Genomic DNA, 20,368 nt, shown 5'->3' with positions numbered 1-20,368 from the left:
CAAGAGATCCTGTGAAATAATAATAGTAAATCCAAAAAAATGGGAAATCACTCACAGAAATAGTATGGATCCCTGTCTCCTGGATGGCATCTTCCCAGACATAGTATTGATCCCTGGATGGTGTCCTCCCCTACATGCGTTTCAGCACACTACCTTCGTCAGTATGTACCTTGCCAACCCAGCCTGTAGGCAGTTTGATATTGGATTACTGAGAGTTCTTCCAGTTTCTTCATTTTGTGTTCCACTGGGTCCCCTATGAATAATGGCCCCAGTTTGAAGAAATGGGAAAATAGAAACGGGGTATAAATCCATTATCCCTAGTTGAAGTATTCAGGCATGGTTACCTGCTTTGAAGGCTAATTTTTCAAGAGAAACACTTCTGGCCCCTGGGTCCCAAAGGTGACAGCATTGAGAGGTGATCCAAGGCGAAGGGGCTGAGACTGGCGATAGCAAGCCTTCCGGCAGACCACCAGCTGTCTCCAGAATAAAACTACGAGCTTTTTATCTGCAGCTGCTCTACTGTACATTACTGAAGATAAAAGTTTGGCTCGGTGGGTGAAATTTTTAAGCTGTTTCTGTAGAAGTGCTCTGCCTTATTCTGTGTGGGTAACATTCTTAACTGGACTGCCAGCTGAAAGCCTCACGGAGGACCATCAACTTGATCCAAGATCATGCTAACAGCTTTTCATTGACTGCATTTGTAATTTACACAAGTGGAGCTGAAATTTTGGAGCTCTGGGGGAAATGTGAAAACATTCTCTGTGGGTGAAATATTTAAGAAGAGATTCTGTACGGGTACTGTGCCCCATGCTCTGTGGGTATAATTTGTAAGCTGCTTCTGTAGGGGTACTCTGCCCCATGATCTGTGGGTGTAATTTTTAACTGTACTGCCAGTAGCATGTATCGCAGCTGACCGCGATCCAAGAACACACTACCAGCTTTTTGCCAATGGCTGCTTGTGAAATTTTGGAACTGTGGGGGAAATGTGAAAACATGTTATGTGTGTGAAATTTAAAAAAAAAATTCTGTGGGTGCACTATGCACCATGCTCTGTGGATGAAATTTTTAAGAAGATTCTATGGGAGTACTCAGGCCCATGATCCATGGGTGAAATTTTTTACAAGATTCTATAGGGGCACTCTGCCCTATGCTCTGTGGGTGAAATTTTTTTACTGTACTGCCGGTTGCAAGTCTCAGTCTCTGTGAGGGCACTGTTCAGATTTTTAGGTTATTCATTTACTTGCTTTTTTAACATGATTGCTATGGTGACAGAACTCATTTAAGTAATTTTCCAATGCACATTTGTTTGCAGGGATCTTATCCCCATTTTGCTTCCTTTTGCAGCCCTCTAGGGGTTACTCCAGCCATATTACAGCACTGAAGTTCAGGTCCCCATTGATTTGAATAGGAATTGGTGTCAGAGGTCAAGTTTGGATCCCAAACCAGACTTTTTAAAAAGTCTGTCCGAACCCGAATATCCGTGGGTTTGCTTGTCACATTCACTAGTAACCATATACAGTATCTTCTGAAACATAACCTTTTCTTCTGCCTCCTATTTCCTTATTTTCATTATAATGATATCCTATCTTATATGTCATCCTTGCCAGGCACTACGCCGTCCTCTTCCCATCAGAGCTGTATAGCCAGCATTTAGAAAACATCTGTCTACAATTGGAGAATGCTGAAGGAGAGAGCAGCGTGAAAATATCTCTAAATCTGAGAAACAAGGACACCACACTCTTTGAAAAAAAAATTCAGCAACACACCACATTCATTTGCTCCAGTCTTCAGGTAAAAGTGGTCAATGTGGACTTTAAGGGTGCGTCTCCATGTATCGTTCATGAATCACTTTTTTGACGGAGCGGAAAACCCGCTCCGCAAAAAGTCCCGCCCCCTTCTGGCCGCGCAGTGATTACAGATGTGCTCAGTGAAAACTATACAAAATAAGGTTGCACTCTATCATGATAAGGCATGTCAATGTGGAATATATGAAATTTGAATAGCAATATGGCTATGGAGTATTAGGAAAAAATATGAGACGCTTAGCATATAACTTGGCCAAATTATATCTGCCCATCAACTATTGTCAAGGTGGCCTCAAAGTCTGATGGGACCCTGACCTGTGTGAATACCTGTCTAAGGGCAGAGTCACACTGGCGAGTTTTTTGTCCGAGAATCGGATCGTAAAACTCGCACTGGCTGTCTGCTCTCTTGACCTGAACTTGACAGCTGCATAGTAATCCATCACGCTGTCATGCTCAGGTCAGGAGAGGTGCCGGCCAGTCCGTGCTATGCGATGCGATTATCGCATGTGAAATTCGGCAGTGTGACTCCAGCCTAAGGCTGATGTCTGAATTCCTGGGTGAATGTGGACACCTCTGTCAGCAATGCCTGCATTTATGGGTAAGTAGGGACCTGCTGTAGTTAAAATCACTACCTGGTGGAGGGTGGAGTGCTCGGTCAGTAAGCTAACACACAAAAGACAAAAAACTGACTGGCACATCCAGACTAGTGTGAATAGGTGCATACCAGGAGGAGTTATCTCCATATACAATATACAAAATAAGGTTGCACTCTATCATGCTAAGGCATGCCAATGTGGAATATATGAAATTTGAATAGCAACACGGCTATGGAGTATTAGGAAAAAATATGAGACGCTTAGCATATAACTTGGCCAAATTATATCTGCCCATATTTCATATATCATATTTTTTCCTAATACTCCATAGCCGTATTGCTATTCAAATTTCATATATTCCACATTGACATGCCTTAGCATGATAGAGTGCAACCTTATTTTGTATATTGTATATGGAGGTAGCTCCTCCTGGTATGCACCTATTCACACTAGTCTGGATGTGCCAGTCAGTTTTTTGTCTTTTGTGCTCAGTGAACACATCTGGAATCACCGCAAGGTAAACCGACATGCTGCGTTCTGGAAAGACGCGCCGCTTGTCTGATGTGTCACCCGTGTAATCGGACGCATAGTGGAGACGGGATTTCATAAAATCCCCTCCACTATGCAGGAACATCTGAACGCTGCGGATTAAACGCTGTGGCAGCGTTCAATCCACAGCTAATCCTGAATTTTTCCTGAATGTGGAAACATACCTTCAGAGGTCACTGCTTATCTTTGGAAATTCCATAAGAAAATGCATGTAATACAGTACAGGTTGACCCAACAGGAGGTATGCAGATTACATGAGGAAACATTCAGACTCACACACAACAAAAGAAGTTTATTTGCATTTTATTACATTGTTTGTTTGTTATATTTACATATTTTTAACACTGTTTAATCTGGTCAGTGTTCTAAATGTCCTCCATCAACTTGCAACATTCCTATAACTATCTTTGAGCCGCCCTTCATATAAGCTATGTGATATATTTTTCCTGAACGGCTATTTTAGACAACTAAAGGAGAAGACCTAAAGCATGACTACCCTCAATGCCATCCAAAATCTCCAGCAAAACATGTTTTTTTTTCCATGAGACAAACCCTTCAAATTAAAAACAGGAGAAAAAAAAAGCTAAAAGCTAAAAAAGTTACGAAGATGATTCTAGTGACTTGTCAAAGTCATAAATCATTAAGCTCCTTTCCACATCAGGAATTGTGCATATTTAAAGTTATATTCCCATTGATTTATTTTTTTGTTTAACCTTACATATTTGTGCTATTTTATTTCTGTAGGTTCCCATTGCTGAAGAAGATGTGTCGGTTGGCACATTAACAACTTCTATTGAGAGTTCAGGGGAATTAGTTAATAAAAGTACTAAAGTTCTGGTCAAGAAACAACTCTCCAAAACTCTAGTCCAGACAGACAAACCTTTGTACAAACCAGGACAAACTGGTAAGAAAAATTAAAAGTACTTTAAAAGCGTTTAGAGGGTCCTTCGTATCAAAATGATGATACAGATGTGTTTAGTGTCCAGCCTTACTTTTTTTTATTTGGTTAATGAATCCAATTTTTACAAACCAAGTTTAATATATAACACCAGAATAATAAAAATTATAATTACCCTTCATGACCTTGTGATTTTCCGTTTTTGTGCTTTCATTTTTTGCTCCCCTTATTCCAAGAGCCATAACTTTTTTCATTTCCATTCTCATAGCTTTATAAAGGCTTGTTTTTTTGCAGTACGAATTGTACATTTGAGTGACACTATTCATTTTATCATGTGATGCACTAGAAAGCAGGAAAAAAATTACAAGTGAGTTGAAATTGCAAAAACAAGTGCAATTCCACAATAGTGTTTTTGGATTTGTTTTGTAACTATGATCATTATATGGTAAAACTGACCAGGCAATATGATTCTCTGGGTCAGTACACAAACGCAGTTATCAAACAAATACAGGGTTTTTTTTTATTTAAGTGGTGAAAAAAATTTGGAAATTTGTAAGAAAATAATGTTTGTTATGTTGCCATTTTTCTAGACCCATAGCATTGCCATTTTTCACCATCTGGGGCTGTGTGAGAGCTTATTTTTTGAAGCTTGAGCTGACGTTTTTCTTGATACCATTTTGAGATAGATACAATGTTTTTATAACTTATTATTACATTTTATTGCAATGTTGTGGCAATCAAGAAAAACCCGTAATTCTGTCCTTTTGATTTTTTTCTTGGTTACGCTGTTTATTGATTTGATTAATTTAATTTATAGTTTGATACATCACACTTTTACCAACACAACGATAATAGATATGCATTTTTTATTGTTTTATTTTTAATGGCAAAAGAGGGATGATTTAAACTTTTGTGTTTTATATTTTTTCATATTTTTAAAAAAATGTTAGTCTAATTTTTTACCACCTTGAATCGACCTCTAAGGGGACTTGAAGCTGCTATTGTCAGATTGCTTGTAAATGGCAGAAATCACAATCCCATAGGCATGCCAGCTCAAGGCTAGGTTTTACAAAAGGATCATAATGACAGATATGGGAGTCATCAGCAGACCCCCAGCTGTCATGACATTCCTTCGGCGCCACACAATCATGTGGGAGGGGTGCCCAGGTACGGACTGGGTCTGAAATTCAGCCCTGGCATTTGAAATCACACAGGCCCATGCGGCCCCCGTCCCCAAGCACCAGATGTGGATATATTACTAATATTACCCCAGATGGAGGAAAGTAAGATTTACTACAAGACCAATGTTTATAATGATACCTGTAGCCTGCTGGTGTAAGTTCCTGAGTCAGAGACATTGTGCTCCTTCACAACTCTTAACAGTATGGGTGTCCTGAGAACACCTATTCTGCAAACAACGTAGCAGACAAGGCAGCACATGACCAGACAGGCCCTTCTGGCATTTGCCAGAATTGCCAGATGGCCAGTCCAGCCCTGGGGGTGCCGATGGGAATATGGAATGACGTTTTTCCGTCTTGCTATTAAATCACACTGTCAGTGAATGACAGCAGTATTTAACTGGGTAATAGTCGTGGACTTTGCACCTCGCCACTCACAGCTGCTGTTAAAAACACATGATGGCTGATTAAATCAGTCATCAAGTACCGGAAAGATGTGGGCTCGTCGTGCGAGACCGCATCAAAGGCAGGGACCCGACCTTTGACATAAATATATGTCAAAGATTGCAAAGAGGATACTAGTAATAATTCAGAAACCGTATGCATATCACATCACAATCATTGGATGACCATACAGTGGAGAAAAAAGTATTTAGTCAGCCACCGACTGTACAAGTTCTCCCACTTAAAAAGATGAGAGAGGCCTGTAATTGACATCATAGGTAGACCACAACTATGAGAGTGAAAATGAGAAAACAAATCCAGAAAATCACCTTGTCTGATTTGACAAGATTTATTCTGCAAATTATGGTGGAAAATAAGTATTTGGTCATTAACAAAAGTTCATCTCAATATTTCGTTGCATAACCTTTGTTGGCAATCACATAGGTCAAACGTTTTCTGTATGTCTTCACAAGGTTGGCACACACTGTTGGTGGTATGTTGGCCCATTCCTCCATGCAGATCTGCTCTAGAGCAGTGTTGTTTTGGGCCTGTCACTGGACAACATGGACTTTCCAATCCCTCCAAAGGTTTTCTTTGTGGTTGAGATCTGGAGACTGGCCATGCCACTCCAGGACCTTCATATGCTTCTTACGAAGTCACTCCTTCATTGCCCTGTCAGTGTGCTTGGGATCATTATCATGCTGAAAGACACATCCACATTTCATCTTCAATGCCCTTATTGATGGAAGGAAGTTTGTGCTCAAAATATGACGATACATGGCCCCATTCATTCTTTCATGTACACGGATCAGTCATCCTGGTCCCTTTGCAGAGAAACAGCCACAAAGCATGATGCTGCCATCCCCTTGCTTCAAAGTAGGTATGGTGTTCTTTGGATGCAACTTAGCATTCTGTCTCCTCCAAACATGACGAGTTTTGTTTCTACCATATAGCATTCTCCCAACACTGTTCTGGATAATCCAAATGCTCTCTTCCAAACTTCAGACAGGCCCGAACATGTACTGGCTTAAGCAGGGGGACACATCTGGCACTCTAGGATCTGAGTCCCTGGCGGCATTGTAAATTACTGATAGTAGTCTTTGTTACGGTGGTCCCAGCTCTATGCAGGTCATTCACTAGGTCCCCTCGTGTGGTTCTGGGATTTTTGCTTACTGTTTTTGTGATGATGTTGACCCCAAGGGGTGAGATCTTGTGTGGAGCCCCAGATCAAGGGAGATTATCAGTAGTCTTGTGTGTCTTCCATTTTCTTATTATTGCTCCCACAGTTGATTTCATCACACCAAACTGCTTGCCTATTGCAGATTCAGTCTTCCCAGCCTGGTGCAGGGCTACAATTTTGTTTCTGGTATCCTTCGACAGCTCTTTGGTCTTCACCATAGTGGAGTTTGACTATTTGAGGTTGTGGACAGGTGTCTTTTATACTCATAACAAGTTCAAACAAGTTCCATTACAGGTAATGAGTGGAGTACAAAAGAGCCTCTTAAAGAAGAAGTTACAGGTCTGTGAGAGCCAGAAATCTTGCATGTTTTTAGTTGACCAAATACTTATTTTCCACCATAATTTGCAAAATAAATCTTGCCAAATCAGACAAGGTAATTTTCTGGATTTGTTTTTTCATTTTGACTCTCATAGATGTGGCCTACCTATGATGTCAATTACATGCCTCTCTCATCTTTTTAAGTGCGAGATCTCGCACAATTGGTGGCTGACTAAATACTTTTTTCACCACTGTATATATCCACAGTGCTCACCATTAATGAGTACACCCGTTTTGAAAATTTTCACAAGACTGAGTTTCATAAAACATTTTTTAACGCATAACATGAAAGTAAGCTTTATAATATAACTTTCACTACAAATTCTTTAGTTTGACTCAAATTAGTTAATGCAAAAATGCGTACTCCCACCATCAAAAACAACATCTAGTATTTTGTATGATCGCTATAATTTTTAAAGACAGCACCAAGTTTTTTAGGCATGGCATGAACAAGTTGGTAACATATTACAACAGTTATCATTTTCCATTCTTCAAGAACGAGCTCTTTTAGAGTATGGATGTTGAATGGAGAGTGATGGTCATTTCTCTAAAATCATTTTTCTAAATGCATAGTGCCTACAGTGAAACATGGCGGTGGCAGTGTCCTTTATGTAGGGCAAAATGAGCGCTGTTGGTGTCAGGGAACTAAATGTCATTGATTGTATCATGAATTTAGTGATGTACTGCTGTATATCGAAAGATTAGGTCTGGTCTAGAGATAAGCAAATTAATTCAAGTGGAATGGAAATCAACTCAAATTTTACAAAAATTTAATTTTGCAAAAATGTATCTTTTTTGTAATACGCTTCCGCTTGGATTCAGCAACATGGTGACACTGGCTGCTATTTTGCTAAACCAAAAAGGTCCATCAAAAATTAAAAATAAAAAAAACACTTATACTAACCTTAACGCTCACCTATCTAGCCCCTCGCTGTTCCCCTACTGGTGCTGAAATCCCATGTGCGCACAAGATCACATTCTCAGGACATGCTGAGTGACCTTATGTACATATAAATGTCCTAGAGCTGGAAGATACTGCCTAATAATAATAATAATACATTTTATTTCTATAATGCCGACATATTCCGCAGCACTTTACATTTCAGAAGGCCAGGGTCAGACATGCGAGAAACTCGCACAAGTCTCGCATGTCAATACCCGGGACTGCCGCCGGCACTCAGACAGGAGCGTGCGGCTGCATGTATTTCTTTGCAGCCGCACACTCCGGCCTGAGTGCCGGCGGCAGTTCCGGGTATTGACATGCGAGACTCGTGTGAGTTTCCCGCATGTCTGACCCCTGTCTAACATAAATAGGCAGGGATTTCAGCACACGCAGTGGTGATAGGAAGATGCGACGAGGACGGTAAAGAGCAGATAGGCCAGAGAAGTGAGTGGTACAGTGAACATAAGGAGTCTTTTTTTTTTAATTTACATATTAAGTCTTGGGTTTGAAAAGACTACAGAGAATAATAAGGGACATTCAATTTGCAGAGATTAACTTCTCTCCAAATCAAATTTCCTTTGAAAATACGCACAAGCTGGTGAATTAAAATTTTGTCTGATACTCATCTCTAGTGTGTGCCACTGTAAAAAAAAAACATTATGGTGGCCACTTCATCAAAAATATTTCCAAAAAGACAGTAAGGGGTTTTATTTATCACATGATTTGGTACCATCCTCTTTCCAATGAATTCAACGGCAGTTGCTCCATAAGGTTTATATAGGCTACAAATAAGCAGCTGGTAGTCCTACTGAGCATCTGGGGTACTGTATCATCACATTTACAGATGTAAAGTGGGTATGGAAAGTATTCAGACCCCTTTAAATTTTTCACTCCTTGTTTCATTGCAGCCATTTGGTAAATTCAAAAAAGCCCACCTTGACTTTTAAAAAACAGAAATGTAGAAATTTTTGCAAATTTATTAAAAAAGAAAAACCCAAATATCACATGGTCATAAGTATTCAGACCCTTTGCTCAGACACTCATATTTAAGTCACATTCTGTCCATTTCCTTGTGATCTTCCTTGAGATGGTTTTACTCCTTCATTGGAGACCAGCTGTGTTTAAGTAAACTGATAGGCCTTGATTTGGAAAGACACACACCTGTCTATGTAAGCCCTCACAGCTCACAGTGCATGTCAGACCAAATGAGAATCATGAGGTCAAAGGAACTGGCCAAGGAGCTCAGAGACAGAATTGTGGCAAGGCACAGATCTGGCCAAGGTTACAAAAGAATTTCTGGGGTACTCAAAGTTCCTAAGATCACAGTAGCCTCCATAATCCTTAAATGGAAGGAGTTTGGGACCACCAGAAGTCTTCCTAGACCTTGCCGTCCAGCCAAATTGAGCAATCGTGGGAGAAGAGCCTTGGTGATAGAGGTAAAGAAGAACCCCAAGATCACTGTGGCTGGGCTCTAGAGATACAGTAGGGCGATGGGAGAAAGTTCCACAAAGACAACTACCACTGCAGCCCTCCACCAGTCGAGCCTTTATGGCAGAGTGGCCCGACAAAAGCATCTCCTCAGTGCAAGAAATATGAAAGCCTGCATAGAGTTTGCTAAAAAACACATGAAGGACTCCCAAACAATGAGAAATAAGATTCTCTGGTCTGATGAGACGAAGATAGACCATCTAAGTGATGTGTGTGGAGAAAACCAGGCACTGCTTATCACGTGTCCAATACAATCCCAACAGTGATCATGGTGGTTGGATGATCACGATATGGGGTTGTTTTTCAGCTGCAGGAACAGGATGATTGGTTGCTATTGATGGAAACATGAATGCGGCCAAGTACAGAGATATCCTGGATGAAAAATTCCTCCAGAGTGCTCTGGACCTCGATCTTGGCCAAAGTATAACCTTCCAACAAGAGAATGACCCTAAGCACACAGCTAAAATAACAAAGGCATGGCTTCAGAACAACTCTGTGACCATTTTTGACTGGCCCAGCCAGAGCCTTGACCTAAACCCAATTGAGCATCTCTGGAGAGGCGTGAAAATGGCTGTCCACCAAATTACACCATCCAACCTGACAGAACTGGAGAGGATCTGGAAGGAAGAATGGTAGAGGATCCCCCAATCCAGGTGTAGAAAACTTGTTGCTTCTTTCCCAAGAAGACTCATGCCTGTACTAAATCAAAAGGGTGCTTCTACTCATTACTGAACAAAGGGCCTGAATACTTACAGTATGTTCATTTGATATTTCAGTTTCTCTTTTTTAATAAATTTGCAAAAATTTCTACATTTCTCTTTTTTTTCAGTCAAGATGGAGTCTGAATACTTTCCGTACCCACTGTAGACTCTCTCAAACTTTTATCCTTGAATGTGGCTGGTCTGAATTCGCCTGTGAAGCGCAGAAAAGTATTAGACCATATTACCCGCTTAAACCCGCATGTCGTCTTTTTACAAGAAACTCACTGGCTTTGCACAGGTCACCCAGTGCTCCATAATAGACATTATTTGGAGTGCTTGAAGGCTTCATTAATGAGAAAAAAATTAACTTTTTTGAATTTACTAAATGGCTGCAATGAAACAAAGAGTGAAAAATTTAAAGGGGTCTGAATACTTTCCATACCCACTGTATCTGTCAGTATAAACACTATAGGGACTTACAGGAAATTTTTGGTCAACCTTTATTTAAAGAATTTTTCAGTGACGCTGATTTTTTTTTTTGTCATAGTAAACTTCAGAATTCTGTCCATTAATGAAGATTTCCAACCAGAAAATATTTTGGTAAGTCACAGTCACAAATAAAAGTGATAGCAGAATAAAAGAAAAGGAAAACAAATACATTTAAATTTGGTTGGTGTTAGGTCTTATGCACACAGACATAGTAGTGGTCCTCAATTAAGTAAAATAGCAACATTTTTACCTTTAAAAACGTGAGAATATTCTAAAACAAAAAAGTGTTTGTTTTTTCCTTAGATCCCTGTGATAGAAGTACAGGTAAGAAAATATATCAAGAAATAATGGTAACAGCAATAATGTAAGGCATCATATTGGATGCGTAGATCAAATGATTAGAAACATAAACATCGTCAATCTTTTTGATTTGTGTATTTTTTTAATGATTTTTTAGAATGAGTTATTTTTGCTAACATTTGAAAAAAAAATTATTTATAAGTTAGATCATTGTCCAATTTTGAGTTTGATCTTTTCAGGACCCAGAAAAAAACAGGATTGGTCAATGGTTAAACGTGAACCTCAATCAAGGGATTGCTGAGTTCTCTCTCGTGCTTTCCTCTGAGCCCACCTTGGGGGAATATTCCATTAAACTGAAAGGCAAATCCTATACCTTCACTGTAGAAGAATATGGTGAGGAAACCGTTTGTCCAATATCTAACATGTGTTTGCTCAAAGAGGCCATACGGGTTTAACTTTTGATTGCCCGTGGAATTGCAAGCAGAAAATAACAAACTGACACATTTCAGGTGCAGCGTTGCCTCTCTATGGCTGCCAGGTAGGGTGAATAGGTGTGTTTGTCATTTCTGATTCTTCAATCCTACTGGAAATTAAAACTTAAACCAAGACAACCTCTTTCATGGTTTTTAACTCGTGTCCATTATGTCTCTTCAGTTCTTCCAAAATTTGAGGTCGATATCCAGTTTCCTAATTATGTTATGTTTAACAGTAAACAGTTTCCAGTTCAAGTTTGTGGCAAGTAAGTCTTAAAAACTATAAACATTCTTAGTACATTCTAGGCTTTGCTAATTTTTAATTGCCCTTGCTCAATCTGCAAATATTGATGCTCATAGTGGACCAAATACACTCAAAAGTAAAACCTCTAGTTCCCACCCAGCAGCTGCCATAGCGAAAGACCTGTCAATCAAGGGATTTTTATACTTTCTCGGAATTGTAGGGGCGTTTCATAAAATATCATACTTGGCTGCGGTCGTGCAGCCAGGCTGCATTTCATGATGCCGGCGGTTTGGGCAGCTTGTGTCAAGTGACAGGTTCCCTTATAAATATTTATATACTAGCTGAAGAACTCGGCGTTGCCCGAGCATAGTACCTAACTGTGGTTAGTTATAAGAAGTTATAATGATTATATTGCACATAAAACATTTCACATCATATACTCAACACTACAGATTTGCAACACAAATTAAATAAATGATTACCTCTCATTTTCTCCTTCGTCTCATTGGGGAACACAGGAACTGTGGGTGTTTGCTATCGCCATCTGGAGGCTGACACTAAGTAAACAACACAAGGTTAGCTCCTCCCCTGCCTGCTTGCGGGCGGAAACTAGTTTTTTGCTTAGTGTCTATGGAGGCACACGTCTGGTCTTTTTCTCCAGACCTTTCTTGCTTTTTTTCCATGAAGATTACACAGGGGAAACAGATCCTATTGAAAGGGTCCAATTTCCCCAAACCAACAACGGGCGAGCACGTGTTGAGCATCGTCTCCACGTATCCTTTCCCGCACCGTGGGACAGATCTGGGCAGTTTCCCCAGAATTTTTTTTTTCTCTCTCTATGAAGATTAGACAGGGGTAACTGATCCTATTGAAAGGGTCCGATTTCCCCAAACCATCAACGGGCGAGCACGTGCGAGTGGCCCTCCAAGTATCCTCTCCCGCGACGTGGGACATGATGCCGGACCTAGCCCTGATCACCCCTAGGTGCAGAAACCATGGGCTGCACAAGACGGTCCAAGCGGCCCCCACTGCTCCACCAACGCTAGACGGCGGTGCTGCAAGGCGGTGGACGATCCCTTTCCTCGGCCCTAGAAGCTGGATGGAGTTAGGAGGCCAGCACCATCCTGGATTCCCCCCACCCCTATTTCCCTCTACCTGTCAGAGAAGACGTCCTGAATGGAGGTACAGGCAGCGTGGGGAGGGTTCTGGAGGTAGCAGTGGAGCTCTGCATGCAGCTGTTGCAAAGGGCACTTGGACTGCAGGGACAGCGGTGTGCTCCAGGAAGGCCGCGCTCCCCTTGCCCGTCCTTTCTCCCCATAGTGGCGGGATGGAGGTGGGGGTAGTGACCCAGCGGCATCTGCTTGGTGGCAGCCTGCCGACCGCTGCCCCCGGCCGCGCCCCCTGCGGGCGGATGCTGAAAATTTAGCCCTCGGCTTCGGCCGGGGGTAGGCCGTGGCGGAAGTCCCGTCTTCCCCATGCGATGTCACTTCCGGCGGCCTGCCCTCCGGAGCCTGGGTGGGCACCGGATAAATTGAGCCCCCGGCTTCATGTCGGGGTAGGCCGTGACCGGGAAGAGAGGTTGGCCTGCCCCACAGCGTTTACAGCGAGCAGGACCCAGGATCGGTGGTGCTTGCGGGGGACGCAAGACTGGGTAAGTGCAGTCCCATCTGCAGGAAGCACACTAATGACTCTCAAGGGGTGCGCCCCCCTCCTCCCCGCAAGTCTCCAGTAGGGCAGTACAGACACCTGGCAGAGACAATATGCCTGGAAATGGGAAGATGCACATGTTCCTCAACGCTGCATGCATCTCCTGTAGGGCTTCCTTTCCGAGGGCGCAGAGCAGCAAATTGTGCGAAGCCTGCGACTCCGAACGCACCCAGGAGCCCTCCCCTGCGACCGAGTCCAACAATCCATATCCTCCGGAATGGGCTCTATCACTATCGCAGTCTATGGCATCGCTTACAAAGGCGATCGAGTCTCTTCGCGCTCCAGATAGGGGCAGGGATAGTGGCTCGCTTATCTGGGAGGGGTCCTCCACCTCACAATAGCCTCCGGCCTGCAGGGGCCGCTCTCATGCCAGGCAGGTGCGAAGGAAGCAAACCAACACGGTATCTCCCGGCCCATCCGGTGCCTTGGCATCCGTGAGTTCAGCATCACACTCTCATTCACCAGTGGTGGGGAGCGGGCAGAGTTCAGATTGTGACTCAATCGAGCCACTGGACTTAGATACCCCGGGGTGTCGGGAAACAGTGGACAGCCTCATTGATGCTGTTAATCAGACCCTGGGGCTGGAGGATGATGTCACCATGGCCTCAAGCCATAAGGTATCCTTTAAGCCGACTAGGCGACCACATAGAGTGTTTGGCACTCATCCAGAGTTTGAGGACATAGTGCAGCGTCACAGAGAATGGCCGGATAGGCGTTTCTCGGGTCAGAAGACAATAGAGGCAAGATATCCTTTTGCCCCGGAACTCTAAGAAATGGGCGGAATCCCCAGTGGTGGACCCGTCAGTGTTGCGCTTGGCCTCGAAGACCTTGTTGTCTGTACTTAGTGGCTCGTCCATTAAGGACCCCACTGATCGGCTCATAGAGAGTTTGGCTCTCTCAGTTTTTAAGGCATCAGGTTCAGCTCTCTCTCCCTCGTTCGCGGCAATGTGGGTAGCCAAGGCCATGATGTCATGGTCAGAGTCATTGAACAAAGCCTTGCAGGATAGAGACCTGCCTGCGGAGGTATCAGAGGTCGCGGGTCCAGCTATGGCTGGAGATTATTTAATCAATGCTTCCTTGGATGCAGCCAATTGTGCGGCACTTGCAGCCGCAAACGCAGTAGCCATTAGGAGAGCCCTATGGTTAAGAACTTGGCGAGCTGATGCTATTTCCAAGAAGTCCTTGACTTCCCTCCCTTATCAGGAAGGCCGCCTGTTCCGGGAAAGGTTGGATCAACTCATCTCCGATGCTACAGGGGGAAAAAGCAGCTTCCTCCTGCAGCAAAAGATTAAACAGCCGTTTCGCCAGGCTCCAGCACGTTTTCGGGCCTTTCGCAACCCCGGGTGGACCGCAGCAGCCAGCTCGGCCGCACCAAGTCGCTCCAACCAGGATAGGGAGCGACAGTTCTCATATAGAGCCAACCCATTGGGGAGGATGCGCGCTCGCCAGCCCAGGTCAAGGGGAACCAGGGCCCAGAGATCCTCAGCTAAATGACTCGGAGCACTTTTTAGGCGACATCAGCAGGGTAGGCGGCCGCCTGCTCTATTTTCGCCATGTCTGGGTCAAGGTAGCGCACGATGCATGGGTGGTGGAACTGGTGTCTTCGGGGTACAAGATAGAGTTTACAGGTACCGCCCAAGACAGATTTTTCTGTTCCGACTTCCCAAAGTGGAGCCCCGGGCAAAGGCGTTGTTAGGGGCCATCAATTCACTCCAAAACAACGGAGTCATTGTTCCCATACCAGAGCAAGAGAAGGCTCAGGGGTTTTATTCCAATCTGTTTGCAGTCCCCAAAAAGTATGAAACAGTCAGGCCGGTTTTAGATCTAAAGCTCCTGAACAGGTTCATCAGGATCAAACATTTCAGAATGGAATCTCTCCGTTCAGTTATATCGGCCATGGGGCAGGGAGAGTACTTGGCCTCTGTCGACATCCTGGATGCCTACCTGCACGTCCCCATTTTTCCTCCACATCAAAGGTTTCTACGGTTCGCCATCAATGGCCACATTTCCAGTTTGCAGCACTGCCCTTCGGGCTAGCCACTGCCCCCAGAGTGTTCACAAAGGTAATGGCAGTTGTGATGGCAGTCTTACACTCTCGGGGCATAGTCGTCTTGGCATACTTAGACAACCTCTTGGTGAAATGTCCCTCTTTTCGGGCATGCGAGGAGAATGTCAACATTACACTGGATACGCTCTCCCGCTTAGGGTGGTTGGTCAACAGGAAAAAATCGTCCCTTGTCCCAGCCCAGAGGATTTCCTTCCTAGGGATGATCTTCGACACCTCCCGAGGGTTGGTAATTCTCTCTCAAGACAAAGCCCTAGCGCTCCGGCAAGGGGTCCAGAAGCTTCAGCAGCCAGTCCCTCACGCCATTCGTTTTGGGATGAGGGTACTAGGGAAGATGGTGGCAGCAATGGAAGCGATTCCGTTTGCCCAATTTCATCTTTGCCCCTTGCAGCACATCCTCTTGTCATCTTGGGACAAGAACCTGTTCACGCTCGATCAGCAGTGCCGGCTGTCCGCTCAGGTCAGGCAGTCACTAGAGTGGTGGACGAACAAAACCTCCCTTCTTCAGGAGTAACCGTTTCCCCCAGATCACTGGCTAGTGGTCACAACTGACGCCAGCCTCCTTGGCTGGGGAGCAGTTTTTCGCCACCACACGACTCAGGGGCAATGGTCACAACAGGAGGCATGCCTCCCGATCAATTTGTTCGAAATACGAGCGGTCCGGCGGGCACTGCAGCTTCTTCAGCACTTCCTAGCAGGACGTCCCATTCGAATTCAGTCAGCCAACGCCACGGCAGTTGCTTATGTAAATCATCAAGGGGGCACGCGCAGCAGGGCAATCATGCGTGAGGTGGCACACGTGCTTCACTGGGCCGAGAGGAACCAGTCGGTATTATCGGCAGTCCACATCCCAGTCGTGGAAAATTGGGCAGCAGACTTCCTCAGCCGGCAGGAGGTCGCAGCTGGGGAATGATCTCTGCACCCCGAGGTCTTCCAGAAGATTTGCCAACGGTGGGGAACACCGGATGTGGACCTGATGGCATCCAGAGTGAACATCAAGGTGCCCGTGTTCGTCGCTCGGTCTCGGGACCCTCGAGCGTTCGCCGTGGATGCGTTGGTTCTACCATGGAACCAGTTTCGCCTTCCATACTTGTTTCCCCCGCTGCCACTACTTCCGAGGGTTGTCAAAAAGATCAAAACAGAAGAGGTTCCAGCAATCCTACTGGCCCCAGAGTGGCCCCGTCGGGCGTGGTATGCAGACCTAGTGCAGCTGCTCACCGACGTCCCATGGCGACTGCCAGAACGCCCAGATCTACTGTCCCAGGGACCGATCTTCCACCCGAACTCAGGGGCCCTGTGTTTGATGGCATGGCCGTTGAATCTTGGATTCTAACTCAAGCGGGGTTTGGGCGCGAGGTGGTCACTACAATGGTTAGCGCCCAGAAGGCTTCCTCAGTGAGAATTTGCCATCACACCTGGAAGGTCTTTGCTTGGTGTCGAGAGCATGGTCTTTCTCCCCTGACATTCTCTGTTCCCAACATCTTGGCTTTTCTCCAGTCAGGCCTAGACTCGGGTCTGGCCCCGAGTTCCCTTAGGAGACAGATATCGACGTTTTCCATCTTTTTCCATCGAAAAATTGCTACCAATATGCAGGTGAAGACTTTCATCCAGGGAGTCTCTCATTTGGTACCACCCTATAATGCGCCGATGGACACCTGGGACCTTAACCTGGTCCTGAGTGTCAGGAAGCTCCTTTTGAGCCGCTACAGGATATTTCTTTGTCGTTCCTTTCCTGAAAGGTGGTATTTTTGGTAGCCATTACCTCCGTTAGGCGGGTCTCGGAGTTTGCAGCTCTGTCTTGCCGAGCACCATTTCTCGCCTTCTATAAGGATAAAGTGGTGCTTAGACCAGCTCCCCCCTTTCTGATGAAGGTTGTGTCCTCATTCCACATTAATGAGGATATTGTCTTGCCTTCATTCTGTCCTGCACCGGTACATCGCGTGGAAAAAGCTCTTCACACGTTAGACCTGGTGAGAGCACTCAGGAGGTACGTGTCGCGGACGGCACCTTTTCGCCAGACAGACACGCTGTTCGTGCTGCCTGAAGGGCGCAGGAAGGGACTCGCAGCCTCAAAATTGACCATAGCCAAATGAATCTGTTTAACTATTCAGGAGGCCTATCGCATCAGGAGTGCGCCGGTTCCAGCAGGGATCAAGGCGCACTCTACTTGGGCAGTGGGCGCCTCTTGGGCGCTTCGGCATCAGGCTTCAGCGGAGCAGGTGTGCAAAGCAGCAACCTGGTCTAGCCTGCACACGTTTACTAAACATTTCAATGTCCATACTCAGACTTCGGCAGACGTGAGCCTGGGTAGAAGGATTCTCCAAGCAGCAGTGGCGCACCTTTAAACATGAGGTGCATGTAGCTTGGATCGGTGAGTCATTCTCCCACCCAGGGACTGCTTTATGACGTCCCACACTTCCTGTGTCCCCCAATGAGACGAAGGAGAAATATGGATTTTTGTGATAAACTGTAAAATCCATTTCTCTGAGACGCTCATTGGGGGACACAGCACCCACCCTATTAGCCAGTTGGCTCTTGTTTATTTAATTAATGTGCATTGTTTTTTTGTGGGTGTCAGGGTGGTTCTTTTCCAGACATATTGTTTTCTACATTAAGGGTATGTGCACACTTTGCGGTTTCTGCTGCGGTTCCGCAGTGGTTTTGGCTCTGCAGAAACGCAGCAGATTCTGCTGCATTGTACAGTACCTTTATTTCCTATGGAAATAAAAAAAAGCTGTGCACATGCTGCATTTTTTTCCGTGCGGTTTTGCTGCAGTTTTCAAAACGCAGCATGTCAATTGTTTGGTGCAGAAACGCTGCAGTTTTACACCTCATCCATTATAAGGTGTAAAACCACAGAGCTAAACCGCATGCAAAACCGCAGATAAACCGCAGGACTTTGTCCTACGGATTTACCTGCGGTTTTCTCTACAGGATCCGCAGAGACAAAAAACTATGTGTGCACATAGCCTAAGGCTGATTTTCGTTGTTCTCCTACTGCTTTTGAACTAAACTAGTTTCCGCCCGCAAGCAGGGCGAGGGTGTATACGACAGGGGAGGAGCTAACCTTGTGTTGTTTACTTAGTGTCAGCCTCCAGATGGTGGGAGCATACACCCACAGTTCCTGTGTCCCCCAATGAGCGTCTCGGAGAAAAGGATTTTAGGGTGAGTTATCACAAAAATCCATATTTCACCTCACTCCTCTCATTTTTCCCCTCACACCTCTCATTTTAATCTCACACCTCTCATTTACCCCTCACTCCACTATTTTCCCCTCTGACCTCTCATTTTTCATTCTCACTGCTTCATTTTCACTTCACAGCTCTCATTTTCCCCTCACTCCTCTCATTTTCACCTCACTCATCTCTTCCCCTCACACATGCACAGCAACTTCCTGTTATGACCACAGCAGTGTAATCCATGAGGCTCCTCCCTTGGACCTATCCATTACTAATCCTATAGTTGTATTGTAAATAATCACACAGCAAGTATAAATTCTTTTATTTGAAAAAAAAATTGTCCTTTTTTTATTTATAAATAACAAACACAGTCATACTCACCTAACGCCCATTCCATTGACACCCTCGTCTCCTGTAATAAAAAAAACCCAAAAACAACCATATCCCTGACCTTTCCGTTGTTCTGTCCCTCGCCGTAATCCATGTTTGGGGATAACGTTTTCAACTTGCCAAGATACGACTGTCAAGGCTGAGAACCACTGATGAATGAGCTGCTGCGAGTGAGGCAACAGTGAGCAGCAGTGACCTCATTGAGGTTACCGCGGGTCACTGAGGCTGCGCTCCCAGCCGGGCTGAACTGCGGTGACCTCAACAATGTGAGAAAAAGTCAGTGCGTTCATCTCAGTACAACTCAGTGAGTTCACTGCAGATCACCATGAAAATGTTATCATGCAGTGTGAGCAGGGGAGAACTATGAAAGCGGTCTTCAGCACCTGGCGCCAGGGAACAGTGCGAACAGTACCGCTGATTCCCAGTCGCCGGTATGTGTCACACTGATAACACATGGATATCATTCATGTGTCATCAGTGTGCAAGAAGTTTTGCAGACCGCGCTGCTGTTAAAAAGCGGACATGTCAGCGTGTTTAGCCCATGGACACACGATCCGTGGAAACACCTACATAAGCACATACCCATTCACTTGAATGGGTCTACGTGTGCAAATGTTTTCCAGTATGTGTGAAAACTGTCACCACACGTACCGGAGACATGGACGTCTGAAAGAGTCCTAACAGATTTTACCTAATATATTGGATTATATTTTCTCATATAGGATTATATTGCCTGATATATGATGACTATATTACCTCATGCAACCCATATAGCCTCATATTGGATATTTTGTCATATATCAGATTATATTGCCTCATAAATATAGGATATTGCCTCATAAATGGGATTTTTATACCACCTCATATATCGGATATCACCTCATATATCAGATTATATTACATCACATATTGGATTATATCACATCATATACGGGTATCACCCTATATATTGGATTATATTATTTAACATAGGATTATTTCACCTCATATCAGATATTGCTTTATATTTGTTTATATTACCCAATTTCTCAGATTATATTACCTCATATTTTGGATAGTTCCTCACATATCTGATTATGTTACCTCATATATTGGATATCAAATCATATCTTGGATATTACCTCATATATTGGATAACAAATTACCTAATATATGGGATTATATTACCTCATATATTGGATATTACCTCGTACATCGGATTATATTGCATCATTTGGGATTATGTTACGGTACTTCATATAGCATATATTACCTAATATATTGGATTATATTTATATTATCTCATATAAAATTATATTGCCTCATATATGGAGATTATATTACTTCGTGCAACAGATATTGCCTCATATTGGATATTATCT

General features: G+C 44.1%; 1 protein-coding gene across 2 annotated transcripts in view; it reads left to right on the top strand.

Moving 5' to 3' along the window:
• The window catches only part of LOC141049744 (alpha-2-macroglobulin-like), a 262,253-nt gene that overhangs the window by 20,438 nt on the left and 221,447 nt on the right, over positions 1-20,368 (top strand). For both annotated transcript variants that reach the window (XM_073546471.1, XM_073546470.1), the window contains exons 2-7: positions 1,608-1,791; positions 3,695-3,854; positions 10,708-10,760; positions 10,953-10,973; positions 11,189-11,342; positions 11,604-11,688. In XM_073546471.1, the coding sequence (XP_073402572.1) occupies positions 1,608-1,791; positions 3,695-3,854; positions 10,708-10,760; positions 10,953-10,973; positions 11,189-11,342; positions 11,604-11,688 (657 nt within the window). The remainder of the gene's footprint in view (positions 1-1,607; positions 1,792-3,694; positions 3,855-10,707; positions 10,761-10,952; positions 10,974-11,188; positions 11,343-11,603; positions 11,689-20,368) is intronic.

Source organism: Dendrobates tinctorius, unplaced genomic scaffold (assembly GCF_039654945.1).
Source record: "Dendrobates tinctorius isolate UK_male_01 unplaced genomic scaffold, ASM3965494v1 ptg000147l, whole genome shotgun sequence".
In the NCBI taxonomy this organism is placed as follows: Eukaryota; Metazoa; Chordata; class Amphibia; order Anura; family Dendrobatidae; genus Dendrobates; species Dendrobates tinctorius.
Note: the sequence above shows the minus strand (reverse complement) of the source record. Positions and strands in the feature narration are given on the sequence as shown.